Source organism: Mesoplodon densirostris, chromosome 4 (assembly GCF_025265405.1).
Source record: "Mesoplodon densirostris isolate mMesDen1 chromosome 4, mMesDen1 primary haplotype, whole genome shotgun sequence".
NCBI lineage: Eukaryota > Metazoa > Chordata > Mammalia > Artiodactyla > Ziphiidae > Mesoplodon > Mesoplodon densirostris.
This window is the reverse complement of record NC_082664.1, coordinates 165,993,382-166,008,918: the sequence shown is the minus strand read 5'-3', so window position 1 is coordinate 166,008,918 and position 15,537 is coordinate 165,993,382. Positions and strand designations below refer to the sequence as shown.

The following is a 15,537-nucleotide window of genomic DNA, read 5'->3' as shown; positions in this document are numbered from 1 at the left end:
TGGCTGATGGGCTCACTTGAACCTCGGGCTGTTTGGGGCACTAGTCAGGGAGCCTCCTTCATCACCCCAACAACTGTTTTCTGAGCCATTGGCTTGCAGAGTGGGGGTCACCCACAGAGGACAGATTTCCTGGACCTTGGACCCACGAGAGACAGATCAGAGCAAGAACTGCAGCCGAGGAGACCTTGCGCGGGCACTAACTCTCCCTGGGCAGGACCTGCTCTCAAACCATCGGATAGAGCCTGGAGACAATCAACCCCAGGCCCCATCAGTCTGATGCCTCCTCCGCTTCAACTTTTCATCTGGAATCCCTTTCCTCTCCTGCCCTCTCCCTGTTCACATGGTTGACCCAGAGTCCTGGAGAGGCAAGGCCAAGTGGTGCAGGGTCACTGGCTGGGAGTCAAACCACAGGCGATTTGTGTGCGTCTGCTGTGATTACCCAATTGAAAATCTCGAGGCATCGTTCTACATCCAAAGTGTTTAGCAACAAGTAATGTATTCTTGATAAATGGCAGGGTTTTTTCTTTTATATTAGGAAACAGCCGTGGAGGCTTTTTTTTTTTAGTACTTATTAAATGATTTTATGACTTTAGCCACTGTTTTTCACCAGGACTCTTTCGTGGCAATTGGCAGAAATCCAACTCAATCTAGTTTAAGCAACAAAAACCAAAGGGGAGAGATTTATTATGGCACAAAACTAGGAAATCCAGAGGTAGGCTGCTTTCAGGCACAGCGGGATCCAGGGCGTTAAGCGAAGTCATCAAGATGCTGTTTCTTTCTTGGGCACTGTCCCCATGAGGTGGCAAGGACTGACACTGGCTCTCTAGGCTAACATTTTTCACACAGCTGGAAATCTTAGTACAAAGAGAAAGCCCCACTTCTGAAAACGCCCTGGAAGGGCTCCATTGCATGCTTATATATACCTAAATCACGTAGCCGCACTGAAGAGGATGCCAGTACATGTGGTAGTAGGATCGGCCCTTTACAAACCACATGGGTGAAGAAAGGGATGAGGGATCATTCCCCTCCTGGGAATGCACTTGAGTTCTGTAAAACATGCGGGTCTCATATGTGTTTAATAAACTTCCCAGCCCTAGTTCCTTTGAGGTCTGCCAGAGAGACGTGGCAGCAGAAGGGGTGGTGTTGCTACTTGACAGCTGGGACATTAATACTGTGACCCCAGGACAACCTAGATCCGAAATCGGTGGCACCTACAGGATATATGAGTTATGTGGGTACCCATGGGTTGTCTCAGGATGGGGCAGAGAACCCACAGAAAAGATTAGACTTCTTGGTTAAGGGAGGACAGCGGCTTGGAGCATCTGAGAGATTACTATAGACGTGACTTCTTTTGTTCCTGCAGACTGGCAGAGACCTAGACATCCTGGTTACATAGCAGTGTGCACTATGTTGTTGAGAAATCAGACTGTGCGTGTTTGGGCAAAAGAAGCAAAAAATATATATATTGATAATTTGTGCCCTTTCAAGGAATTTCCCCTAACTGTCTTCAGTATTCAGCTTTGGTTTCTGTTTATACAAAGGTGTTTTCATTACCTGTAAAGAAAGATTTTGAATATGCATACAAAGAGGGAAGAGGGGAAAGAGAAGAGACCAGAGGAAATGAGGAGATTGAGCGCTTTGGAATCTAAGGGGTTTAAATCTCTCAGGGGCGGCATGGGATGGGACACAAGACCTTACGAAAAACTCTTCAATTTAAACATCCTAAGACCTTAAGATGTTTAAACCTGTTATTTTCAGCCCTCCAGAGCAAAGATGTGGCTAATCAGAGAGAGACATTAAATAGTCTTAGAGATAATCTCGTGTTTACGTGGCACAGGGTGTTAAGTTCTGACAGCACCGAGCAGATGTGCCGAGGAGGGCAGCTCTGAAGAAGGAGATGGCTGCTTTTGCTGAATGAGGAGCATGCATTTTACAGCCAAAAAACCTTACAGCAGAACAAGTTGGTATAGCCTGTTCCAGCCTCTTGATTGTATAAATGGACACGAACATATTTTTATTCTGAAATAATTTCAAACTTACAGAAAAGTTGCAAGAATAATGCAAAGAATTTCCATAGACTCTTGACCCAGAGCACCAATACTGAGTATTTGTCACATTTGCTGTATCATCCCCCTCTCCCCATCCCACCCCGCCATATGTTGTCCCTAGACTGTTTTTTTGGGAGCCTCTTGAGAGTAGATTGACTATATTGTGTCCCTTTGTCCCTTAAATCTTCCTTTTGTATTTCCTAAAAAAAAAAAAAAAAAAATTAAAGCTATCCCCTTACTAACCACAGTACAGTTATCAAATTCAGGAAATTTAACATTTCATGTTGATAGAGTATATTTATGTAAACCACAGCCCATATCCCAGTTTTGCCAGTCATCTCAATGATGCCTTTACAGCAGTGCTCTTTCCTGGTACCGGTTCCGTCCAGATTTGGAGTTTGCATTTAGGCATCATGTCTCTTTCATCCCCTTTCCTCTGGAACATTTCCTCAGCCTTTCTTTGTCTATCAAGACATTAACATTTTTTAAAGAATACAGGCCATTTATTTTATAGAATGTCCCTCAGTTTGGATGTGTCTGATATTTCCTCGTAATTCATCTCAGGTAATGTGTTTGGGGCAGGACTAAGCTGCCGTGTCCTTCTCGGGGTATCCCAGTCGGAGCCATATGGTATCTGTTGCCCCTCATTGGAAACATTCATTCTGACCACTTGGCTAACGTGCTGTCCGATTTCTCTCCTGTGCAATTTTTTCATGTTGTACCTGATAATTCGTACAGAGATACTTTGAGATAGTGCAAGTATCTGATTCCTCATCAGACCTTCCCTTCTTCCCTGTCTCCTGAAGTACTTAATGACCTTCTCTGAGTTGTTGCATAGAGTTTTGGGTTTTTCAAAATATTTGGAAAATATTTAGAGAAGCAAGCACACAGTCATCTCATAAATATTTGGCAGAACAGCTGGTACTGAGCAGAGCTAAGGCAACCTCGGATTCCCTCAGGGAGGAGACCTCAGGTCGGGGTCTGGGAGGCAGTTCAGTCATGGGAGGAGCAGGCTCAGTGTGTGGAGAGCTGGCTGTCCTCCCCCCGGGATGCCCTCTCTGGAGCCAGAGACATCAACACACAGCTGCTTCTCTCTGACTCTCAAAACTGTGAAACCTCGGCTAGGCACACTTTTGTGCAAAAGGGCAAATAAAAACGCAGGAAAAGGGCTTCCCTGGTGGCGCCGTGGTTGAGAGTCTGCCTGCCGATGCAGGGGACACAGGTTCGTGCCCCAGTCCGGGAGGATCCCACATGCCACGGAGCGGCTGAGCCCGTGAGCCATGGCCGCTGATCCTGCACGTCCAGAGCCTGTGCTCCGCAAGGGGAGAGGCCACAACAGTGAGAGGCCCACGTATGGCAAAAAAAAAAAAAAAAAAAAAGGGCAGGAAAAGAAGCACATATCAGGACTTCCTGGGGGGAAAAAAATCTAATTTCAGGATATAGTGAGGGTTTGTATATTTTGCCCAATCCCCTCTGTCCACCTTTTTTTTAAAAAAAAATATTTATTTATTTATTTTTGGCTGCATTGGGTCTTCGTTGCTGCGCGCAGGCTTTCTCTAGCTGCGGCGAGCGGGGGCTACTCTTCGTTGCGGTGCGCAGGCTTCTCATTGTGGTGGCTTCTCTTGTTGCGGAGCACGGGCTCTAGGCGCACAGGCTCAGTAGTTGTGGCTCACGGACTCTAGAGCGCAGGCTCAGTAGTTGTGGCGCATGGGCTTAGTTGCTCCGTGGCATGTAGGACCTTCCCGGACCAGGGCTCGAACCCTTGTCCCCTGCATTGGCAGGCGGATTCCTAACCACTGCGCCACTGGGGAAGCCCTGTCTACTGTTTTTGTGCTCAAAGTATTTTTTGTTGAGGATAACGTTAAGTTGTTCCCGTGCATAGCATGGTATGAACCCGGATACATCCATTTCAGAAAAATCTTCAACAACAATTCTTTTATAAAGGAGGTTTTCAAGGTTCATTTTCCAGTCACCAAAAAGTTTTTAAAAGCAGAACATACTGTTCTCTAGGACCCCAGTTAATCCAGATTTTGTTGCTTGTATGAAGTATTCATTTCCCTGAATGTTTTGCTGAATTTCATGAAGTATTGTCGTAGAACCTCAGGTTTTTTCGAAAGCCCTGTGTACCTGTGAATCATTTTGCTTTGGAGACATAAAACTGCTTTGTCTTTTCAGATTAACTCTGAAGAATGTTGAAAATACTTTGCCCACAATTTTTTTTTATTGAAGTATAGTTGATTTACAATATTGTATTAATTTCAGGTGTACAGCAAAGGGATTCAGGTGGTTTTTTTTTTGGTTATTTTCCAGTATAGGTTATTACAAGACATTGAGTATAGTTCCCTGTGTTATACAGTAACTCCTTGTTGCTCACCTGTTTTATATACAGTAGTTTGTACCTGTTAATCCCATACTCCTAATTTTCCCTCCCGCCTTTGCCCACTCTTCTTGTCTCTCTTCCTCCCCCTTAGGAGTTAAAACAGGCACCACCCAGGCCAATGGTCAGATCCCCCAGGCAGCACATTCTATGAGTACTGTTCTCGGAGAAGCCCAGAGACATGTTGAAACAACCAAGGTAAGACCCACTTCTATCAGACTGTCACCTGTAAGCCCATATTCTAAACCATTAGCAGTATTCTAATAACTGTTCTTTTAAAAGGAGAAAATAGAGTTCCAACAATTCAAAAGTCACTGTAATTTCATTTAGATAATTGCTTCATATATATATATTTATCTTAAAGTTACATAGGCTAGAATGGAAAATTAAAACCAACGATCACAGCTTCGGGAAAATGTAAGAATTTTTTTTAATGCTGAGGGTTGGTAACTATTTTTAGTTTAGCTACATTTATTTTGACTGAAGCAATTTTTTTTTTTTTTTTGGTTTAGTCAAGTGGTTTTAGCACTCTCTGAAAGTGGCACCTACATTTTAAGCCCTTGGGATTTTTACTTACTTTTTCTGAATAAATTAGAGCAACATGTTAGTCAGAAGCCCTTTATTAAATGCTATCTGGACCCCAAACCAGATTAGAAGAGTACTGACAGGGTCCCACTATAAAATACTCATTATTGTATTTTTCTGTTAACGTTCTACATATGTCCTCAGGGTGACAGAGAAGAAAACGCATTTTAAAATAATATCCAAATTGGTGTAACATTCTCTATAACTTTTTTTTTTAGTAGAGGAGATTAATGGAGATTCATTTAAATCTATCTAAAAATTATAGCTAAAAGTTATAATTTAGGTATTAGTCCAATTGGTAATGACTCAATTGACCATACAAGTTCCACTGAATATTTCCTATGTATGATTCAAACCAGTCTTAAATGTGTTTCAGTAGTTTTCCACTTCATTCTCCCCTTTCATTTTGTCCATCAGCCAGTGGTGGGAACAGTTAAATCCTGTATTTATCGAGCTTCTTATAATTTTTGAAAACCACAATAGACCATTAAAGGTGTGTTTCTCTAATATTCTTGTTAGCTTCTCAAGTCTGACAATCTCATCTTGCAGTGTACTTTCAGCGATTATTATTTTCATGGTTTTTGTAATGCCAACTGAAGAAAAACATTTTTAAATACTGAAAGCAATAAAAGGATCCCAGAATAGAAATCACTTAACTATGCGTGAACACTAATTCCCAAACTGCCTGTTCAGAATTTTTTTAAAAAATACATTACCAGTTAATTTCTTATCATGCTAAGCAGTTGAACTAAATAAAATAAACTCAATCATAAGGGCACTTTGTTAGGGGAAAAAAAAATTTCTAATCTCCAGTGGCAAGAGGTTATTAAGCAAAGAAAGAAATAAAATGAAAGCCTGATAAAATGTAAATTGCAATGATAATTATCACTAAAACAGAGGGATTCAATTCAGCTGCCTGAAACTCCTGGGGGAAGCTGCATTATATAAATATGAGGTGAGCTAGCTCAGGAACAACCTGGAGTCTCAGGACTGAGGGACTGAGCCTCCCCCTCGGGGGGCAGACGCTTCCTAAATCCGGAGACTCACCTGTCCGGGAACTGTCATGTCCACGTGGCCGTGTGGTCAAGAATAAATGCTGTTGTCGCTTTGTTGAAGGACAAGAAGTCCGGCCTCGGCAGCCACGACCCCGGAGCGCCCATGGCCCAGCCCCTTCCCAAGGCCAGCCTGCCTCCGCCCCCTCCCGTGCGACGGTCCTCGGACGTCGGCTGCAGCAGCCCAGGGATGGCCCCCAAGGTCAAGGGCGCGGCCGCCGGCTTCCCCGCGCCGCCCCACGACCTCCTGCCGCCGCCCCCGCCGCCGCCGCCGCCCCTGGAAGACGACGAGCTCCCTCCGCCGCCCCCCGACTTTAGCGACGCGCCCCCGAACTTCGTGCCTCCTCCACCGCCGCCGTCGTTTGTGGGCGACGCGGGGTCCTCCCTGCCGCCGCCCCCGCCCCCGCCCGCCCTCGCCCCCCAAGCCGCGAAGCCGACCCCCGTGGTGGTCAAAAGGCCGCCAGCTCCCCCCAAGAGGCAGGCGAACCCGGGACCACCCGGCGGGGGAGGCGGGGAGCAGGATTTCATGTCGGATCTCATGAAAGCTTTGCAAAAGAAGAGAAGCAACATGCCCTAAGGGAAACCTAGAAGTATCTTTGGGTGATGGGTGTAATCATTGCTAACCTCAAGTGCATTTTTGCTACTTTGTTTCCGTGACATCTTGCTCATTTTAAATACAATATTGAAGTATTCAGACTAGAAATGCAAATAGGAAACGTCTCCCTGTTTCTCGAGTACATTCATAATCCTTAACCCAACACAGAATTTAGAATATCTGCCTGAATGTACGTATCTTTCCTGTGTACTTCCACTTCAATGGATTTTACCTTCCCTTCCAAGTTAACTAAAATGATGTCTTATGTTCATTTATTTTATTATGTTACGAAGCATCAAATTAATAAAAGTTTAAATTTTTTTCCTTAAGATGGTATTTCTAGAAATAGTATAAATCTAGTACAATATCAGTTCTATTTTATAATATACTTGACCTTTTAAAAATCCTAGGCCTTCTAAAGTCTTGTTGATCTTCGACATATTTTCCATCTCCATCTCAATGACCTCCAGAACTTTCAGAAAAATCGAAAGAAGAAAAAGAAAAAACCAGGAGAGGTAGAGTGAATTTAGTTTCTTTGAGACTCATTGCTTGATTGATGGGAGTCTTGGACATACCCTAGTTTGGTTTCGGTTTTCTAATGGTTGAATAACATAGTAATTGGGGAAAAAAATAGTTTTTTAGATAATTTTTGGATTCTCTGTTATTATAATGCCATAAGTTGCTATAAATAAAAATTTAAAGACAGGAAAAGGCAATCAAATTACATTCTTCAACCAGGAATGTTTTCCCTCAGATAAATTTAATGCTTAATTTTAACAACCAGTTTATCTTAAGTTCCTATTACCCTTATCTTTCTTCTCTTTCTAATTGGCTTCTGAGGGTCCTTTTAGATTTTCTTAGTTTTATTTCCATGGTTCTGTTTTATTTTATTTTTTTTAATGTAAAACACCTCAAAATCTTCTTAAAGTGGGTAGAAAATAATAGCTAATGTGTTGGACTTCCTGAGCAGTCCAGTGATTAAGACAACATGCTTCCAGTGCAAGGGGCACGGGTTGGGGAACTAAGATCCCACATGCTGGGCGGTGTGGCCAAAAATAATAATAATAACTAATGTGTTATTTTCTACTTAAGGAAGATAATTAATCTTATGTTTTAATATTTGGAAAAAAGTAAGCTCTAAATTGACATTTAAAACAACAATGAAAAAGCAAATTCAGATTTTAAAACCAAAATATATAGTAATTAAAACTGGTAAGGTGCACTAAATTTTTCCTAAGCATTGGGACCCATCACTATGGAAAAGGTGGGCTCAGAGAGTAGGACCCAGGGGACTGGGGAAGGGAAAGGGAGAGATGTGGTTGTTATGGGCTTCACAGATGACCCCCAAACCATCAATTCAAACTTATTCCTAACTTAACAGAGAAGAAATGAGGCCTGAAGATGTGCTTAACCTACATCCCACAGAGCTGGGTCGCCACCCGGGTCTCCTAACTTCTATCCATACTGTACATTTACTTTACGGGGAAAAAACTATAAAAATCCAAACATTAAAACGTTTGTGAGCTTTAGCATTAGGTAATGTGTATTTTAGAAAAGCTACAGAAAAGAATTAACTGATTTTGTGGTCAAAATATTGATATAATTTTGGTGGACCAAAAGGTTGAATGCACTGTCTCTCTCCATCCCTGCCTTTATTACAGGATATAAAAGAAAACATTAGGAAATAGATGGTCCAGATGGTCCTTCTTTGCAGAGTTCAACATGCACAAGTTTCAATTACCACAATTGAGTTAAATAACACTATTCCCCAACATGGTTCACATTTGCTGCCATGCTATTTTAACTAGTAATTAGTTTTAACTAGTAATTAGTTTTAACTAGTAGTTAGTTTTAACTAGTAGTTAGTAATTATGCAAAGTATAAACATGCTATTAGCTCTTCAACCCACAAATCACTACATAAATAACAGATACATATCATGAATAGTGACCAGTCACATCCCTTCTTTCAACACCATTAGGGATTGATCAACCGATCACCACATACTTGTTATTCAGTTTATGCACAGACAGAAAAGTGTCTTAAGGTGATATGGTATTGTATGTATGTGTCTTAAGTCATTAACGTTTAGAGATACAGAGATATTCATAGAATAAATGAAACTATGTCTGGGAATGTCTTTAAAATACTTGGGGATATATAAATTATACCTCAATTAAAACAATAACTAGGAACAAGGGGGAGGTGTGTAGGGGTGTAAATGAAGCAAGATTATCATGCATTGATACTTAATAAGCTGGTTGAATGGTAAATCAGGTTCATTAAACTATTCTCTTTGGTAAATGAAAATTACTATAACAAGACAAAAAAGCTTGAGGAGTACAATTAAATTATATTCTTATTTGATGTGCCCCAAATTGCTGGGTACATGGTATTAGATGAAAACTTACAAATTCATTAAAAGATGGTTATAAGATTTTTTAGTTATTGAGAATAACTCAGGTAGTTATTATTCATTAAATTGATTAAAACAAAAATGACCACAAACATGTTCCAGAGAATAGGTCCACTTTATTTGGTTAAAAAATGTTTTTATATATAACCATTATTATGAAATGCAGGATTGTCAAGAAAATGTCGGTGGTCATTAAGAATTTGTCAAATAGGTTATTCTGTGCTGGGTTCGGTGATAGAAGTATCCCTTAGTTGATTTTTCCCAGGTTAAGATGAGCAGCTCACCCTGAGCTCTTTGGCCCAGGAAGGAGTAGGTGAGGAATAGCCTGCTATCTCAGCTGCAGAATGCTTCTGGAAAGGACGGCGAAGAACTTGCTGGAGGAGATGGACCTGGTAAACAATTTAAAGTAGATAAATATAGATGATCTTAATCAGGACCCTTATTAATTTTCTAAATTTCTGAGACGACAAGGTAAATTTTAAATGTGCATGAAAATGTTTAAACATTTTATGTTTCATTAAAACTTCAACTATAGCTGTTACTTAAAATTTCTGTTGTTCCAGAGAAAGTTCCTTAAGTAGTAGTTTTTTGCTGAAACAGGAGAGTGAATATGTACAGCGTCACAAAGAATACATATAATTCCCGATCATTTCTAAATTCCTTGACAGCATTAAGAGAATTATAATTTTCTAAAATATTTATAAAAATAAAAGGATGTCAGTGATTTACGCTCTTTCCAAATCAAGGGCATGGATTCCAACTCATACTGCTTCATTTGCTATTTTGTCCCATGGTATAAACTGAGGGATCAACAAACACACCTCTTTCAGCAATAATTCTAGGATCAAAATGTATATTTTCATCCAGTTATAAAAATAATTAAGTCGTGGGGATGTAATGTACAGCATGGTGACTATAGTTAATAATACTGTATGTATATTTGAAAGTTGCTAAGAGAATAGATCTCAAAAGTCCTCATCACAAGAAAAAAATAATTGTAGCTGTGTATGGTGACAGGTGCTAACTAGATTCATTGTGGTGAGCATTTCACAAGATACAAATATCAAATCATTATGTTGTAGACCTGAAATTAACAAAATGTTATATTTCAACTATACCTCCATTTAAAAAGTATATATAATAAATATTATACCTATCTAATCTTACCTACTAGTTTAAAAGCTCCCTGAATAGATTTTTATACTTCTCCACAGCAACTCGCAGAGGGTGAATTCTCAAGAAATGTTTGATGCAGGAATGTAAACACAAGGTGTATGTGTAAAGAGTTATAGGTCTAAAAGTTTAACAAGATCTTTTTCTTTTCCTGCATGAGAATTTAACCCTTAGTTAACTTTCTGGATCTGTTCCCCTGGTAACCTGATAAGGTGGTATACGTATGTCCACTGTATCACCATACAACACGGCTTATGACTGACACATAGCATTTGTCCTGGGAGGACCATAAACACCTGATAGAATGCGTTGTACTTTCTTTAGTGTAGGGGCTCCCGGTATAAGGCAGGTCTCTTGTGGGGATGTTGGAAACTATGCCCATGGAGCTGTTAGAAGAGATACTGGTTTCCGTAGAACGTGCAGCTTTTCAGCCAGGGCTGGCCCTGCATCTTCCCAGTGTGGATCGTGTCCCCCTGCACCTGAGCTTTACCGCTGTACTTCCCTGCCTGCGTGGATGCTTCAAGAACTCCTGCAAAGGAGGAACCTAATGATGCCCTGCTGGTAAGCTGTGTTTCTGTCCTGTATCTTTCTGAATCAAGGGGGGCCAAAAGCAGTCTGTAATAGTCTTATGAATCTGAATGTTTACTTGGACCTAGGAAGACACCTCCCCACCCAAGGTGGGCACTGCATCCTTACTCAAGTATAATTTTGAGGGAAGGGAGAAAACAGGGAGGGAACAAAAGAGAGGGAAGGAAGGTGAAACAAGGCAACAAAAACATCTTATTAAACACTGTTTAGGGGCTTCCCTGGTGGTGCAGTGGTTGAGAGTCCGCCTGCCGATGCAGGGGACACGGGTTCGTGCCCCGGTCCGGGAAGATACCACGTGCCGCGGAGCAGCTGGGCCCGTGAGCCATGGACGCTGAGCCTGCGCGTCCGGAGCCTGTGCTCCGCAACGGGAGAGACCACAACAGTGAGAGGCCTGCGTACCGCAAAAAAACAAAACAAAAAAAACCCACTGTTTAGTTTCCCCAGCTTAGACTAATTTATCTAAAGATAAATACTGAGTTAGCTTCCTTCTCTTTGTTTTTCCTTAATACCCTAAAAAGATTACACTTAAAAATATTTTATTTTCTAAAATGAAAACTTAGATTTGTCAGGCTAATTAAACTACCGAAATGTAAAGTTAATGCAAGTTCCAAATTAGAAATAGCAAGAACAGTTTCTCTGTCGTGCCCACTCTGATCAGTTGGTAGTGACTACACAGCATGCTGTGATGAGAAGGATCCTAAGGCTGTGACCCATTTGAGAGAGAAAGGGGGCCGCGATCATTAATAATGTCTGTTCCAGTGCAGGACAGAAGAGTGACAGCAAGAGTGCTGGGGCTGTTCCTCTTCTAAGAAATACACTGTGTGCAATGCATTTTTAAACAATTAATTAGGAAATATTTGAGGCATAGAAGAAAGTATGCAGAATAATATGACAAATACCTGTGTATCCTCCACTCAGCTTCAGAAATAAAATGCTTCCAATATGGTTGAAACCTTGAATATTCTTCCCTAACTCAAATTTCCTCCTTACTGCAAATCAATCACTGTCCAAAGATGATATCATCTTTATTCATTTTGTTACTTTTACTATATATGCATATATCCCTAAAGACATGGTTTTACATGTTTAGAGTAAATTGGGGTGGTAACACATTGTATGTATTCCTTTGCCACTTGCTTGTTTTGCCAAACATTATATGTGAGATTCATCCAAGCTGATGTGTATAGATGCAGTGCATTCATCTTCACGGACGTCAAGATTTCATTTCATGGACCCAGGTTGCTAGTGCCATAGATGCCTGGTACATGCAAAAGCTAATTCCCTCTGGAGAGATGCACCCTCAAATCAGGCTTCACTGGATTTCTGAGATTGAAATCCAAAATCCCTGAACATAAACAATGACTAGCAGAACCAGACCCTCGGAAGTTCAAATAATGTAGATATATCAAATGAATATATAAAAATTTCAACACATTAAAGAGTAAATTTTGAAATATGAGAAAATGATTCACTGATTTAAAAAAAAAGAGAGACCAGGTAATGAGAAGCTGGGAAGCTGGTGCTGGCAAAGGTATGGTTTAGCATGTCTGCAAACAAAATCAGGATGTTTAAAGTACGATACGTTTTAAATTAATAAAAATAAGCCCAGAAAAGTCAACCAACTTACCTCTGAAAAATCGTTCCTTTCTGCTTTTTGCACTGCGGATTCTACCATCCAGTTCTTCAGCACGTATCTAGGATTAACAGCTTAAACAAGAGGGAAAAGTTCATCATGGAACAATAATTACTAAGTCGACACAGGCCATGTGAAATTACCACTGAAATGACATAACCTTTAAGAACTTTGCCGGAAGGCTCAAATGAGAAGAATGATCAGCATCAGTCAATTCTGATTGTTTATAAACAATGTACAGTATTTATTATCTTATGGTACAGGAAAAACTTTTTTTTCGCATCATGAGCAATATTATGTTTTATTTTTCTTTTCAGTGTTTCATCATTAATTTGGTTTTCACCATATTCAGTTCACTAAGCATTTTATAAAGCTGGGAGGAAGTAGAAGATTCATCCTGCAGCCCAAATGAAGGGAGGAAAAAGTTGCTGCTCTTCAAACACAGAATTCAGGTCTGACTCAGTAGGACTGCTTAATGCTGTTGTTGCCAAGAGCAAATAGGAAAGGTTACATGCAGGCAAAACTCTTTGTAAATTTATATTTTTTATAGTAACCATGCACTTTTTCATACTAAAAAGTATTATAGGGACTTCCCCGGTGGCACAATGGATAAGTGGCCAATGCAGAGGACATGGGTTCAATGCCTGGTCCGGGAAGATCCCACCTGCCGCGGAGCAACCAAGCCTGTGTGCCACAACTACTGAGCCTGCGCTCTAGAGCCTGCGAGCCACAACTACTGAGCCCATGTGCCACAACTACTGAAGCCCGCATGCCTAGAGCCCGTGCTTCGCAACAAGAGAAGCCACCGCAAGGAGAAGCCTGCGCACTGCAACGAAGTGTAGCCCCTGCTTGCCACAACTAGAAAAAGCCTGTCCACAGCAATGAAAAACCAACACAGCCAAAAATAAATAAAATTAAATCTTTAAAAGAAAAGTACTATAATAATGGCACATTCCAGAAATTATGTCTTTATTTGAGATGAGACTTTTCCAAGATAATTTATCAACTAGGTGGAAAGGAGGGATGTTTATCCTCACTGGCCTGAAAGAAATTCTGAGAGGACTCCAGAAATCACAGTTTTGTGATTCTGAACAACATTTTTCTGAGTTACTTGAATGGAGGGAACACACAAATTCCACTTTGACTTGGTTTTAAAGAGCTGCCAAGACATGACAGATAATCTAAAATACAAGTGCCCTGTGACCCAGTAATTCTACTTCTCTAGGAATATAGTCTATGGGAACAAATTTAAACATTAAAAAGCATTATTTATATTAAGGAAAACTAGAAACAACTTAAATGCCTATTAATAGGGGACTGGTTAAGTGAAACATTACATACCCTTTCAAAGATATATTATGCAGTCATTAAAAATGTTACATTATAAAGAATGAAGTAGTCAGGGAAATGTTTATTTTTAGTGAAAAAAAGAAGGATCTAAAATTATACCATAACATGATTACTACTACATTTTCTCCTAATCAATACACACAGAAAAAGAGACTAGAAGTGTCAATAAATGCATCGAAAAGTGAATAGCAACTGTGGTTGAGTGATGGGAATCTTTTTATTCTTTCTACAAAAGTTTGCATCTTCCAAATTTTAAAGAATTCATGCAGAACTCTTTTAAAATAAAAACACATATACACAATAAATATATATAATCCTTAGACGAAAAGGAAACTGACATGCAAGGGAAATTGTGGAAGCAGTCGACTTAGGCAGAGGGAGAGTGGAGTCACCCAATTAAAAGTTTAACCAACTTGACCAACACTTTATAGAAACCTGGCAACGAAATACTGTTAAAATATGCTGGGACTTGTAGCTGCAAGCAGAAGTACTTTGGATCAAATTATGTGTTGATATGTACAAACTACCTGAAATCAGAAAATTGTAGATCTGTTCATAGGATTCTTTGAAGTTATCTAATTCTGTACTTTTTTTTTTTTAATCTTGTCTGGAACTTTTTCCCATTGCTCATTGTGGAAATTAATTTTTCCTTTCCTTGAGAGTACACTGTTCAGCATTTATTATTTCTCTAAAAGAATTCAAAGCTGCAGCCTTGAATTCACTAAATGTCTTTCATCTTACCATCTCATCCATCCTGTCATAACCAAACAAATCCAAATACTGAAGACAGCCACGACATTTTCTTCTCTCAATTTCTTTTTTCTCTTAATTGCTGATATAGTCCATATTGAGCTGGCCTATAAATTCTGTATGATTGCACCAGTGAACATAAGTGGCTGGCAGCTAAATCCATGCTGATCCCCAAAGATTGATTACTCACTTCCTTGTAAAAACTCAACTTGCTTTTATTTCTACAATAGTGTCCTGAGTCAAGAAGCAGTCTCATCCTCTAACTTAACATGGAATATTAGCATCACTCTTATTTCATCAACATGAGTCAGCCACCCTGATGACACACACTAGCTCTCCACAGCAGTCCTAAGTAAGGCAAGAGTACTCCAGGACTTGAGTACTTCTGTCTTAACTTCTTTGATCTTCTTAGAACCCATGTTGCAAAAAGGACTAACTTCCCTTTTTTTTCTTCTCCAAGCCAAGTGTAGTCACATGGTAAACTGAAAGCAGTATATAAAGGTGATTTATTTTTAGCATTACCATTTACTACATGTGTATTATGGCCCAGGCACTGTAACAAGATAACTTACATATATTATTGCTCATTGTTACAACATCCCTGCAAAATATGCCCATTTTATAATAGCTAAGGGCCTTGAAAATTGGAAAGTTAAATATCTTTCATATTATACAGCAAAAAAGTGGCAAGATGAGGTTCATCTGTCAGATTTCAAAACTCATGTTCTTTCCACCATAAACCACACCACCTTCCTTGTCTCTCCACCATCTTTTAAGGCCATATTATTTTAACATCAATATGCAAACTTACTGAAAGCAGGGCTATCATAATCAAGTTAAAAGTCATCTGAAATTGGAAAGGCTCATATATGACACTTCAACTCAACTAAAATACACTCATCTAGAGTTTTTGTAGTTAAAAACAAAACAAGAGCTGAAAACTGGGAGTAATAACTTCCAGTAATTACTT

The 15,537-nt window shown here is 39.9% G+C and overlaps 2 protein-coding genes across 5 annotated transcripts in view; one reads left to right on the top strand and one right to left on the bottom strand.

The window, feature by feature from the left end:
- APBB1IP (amyloid beta precursor protein binding family B member 1 interacting protein) overlaps positions 1-6,894 on the top strand; it is a 105,813-nt gene extending 98,919 nt beyond the window's left edge. The window contains exons 13-14 of the mRNA XM_060095431.1: positions 4,520-4,623; positions 6,127-6,894. Coding sequence (XP_059951414.1) covers positions 4,520-4,623; positions 6,127-6,639 — 617 coding nt within the window. The 3' untranslated portion in view covers positions 6,640-6,894. The remainder of the gene's footprint in view (positions 1-4,519; positions 4,624-6,126) is intronic.
- A 2,283-nt stretch (positions 6,895-9,177) lies between these two features.
- Positions 9,178-15,537, bottom strand: part of LOC132488878 (protein adenylyltransferase SelO-like) — a 28,565-nt gene continuing 22,205 nt past the window's right edge. For 2 of the 4 annotated variants that reach the window (XM_060097648.1, XM_060097649.1), the window contains exons 18-19: positions 12,462-12,541; positions 9,178-9,462 (exon numbers count right to left, since the gene is read on the bottom strand). In XM_060097648.1, the coding sequence (XP_059953631.1) occupies positions 9,340-9,462; positions 12,462-12,541 (203 nt within the window). In that variant the 3' untranslated portion in view covers positions 9,178-9,339. Of the gene's footprint in view, positions 9,463-12,461; positions 12,542-13,989; positions 15,050-15,537 lie in introns of those variants that run through there. The other 2 variants (XM_060097650.1, XM_060097651.1) reach the window with 1 other exon arrangement.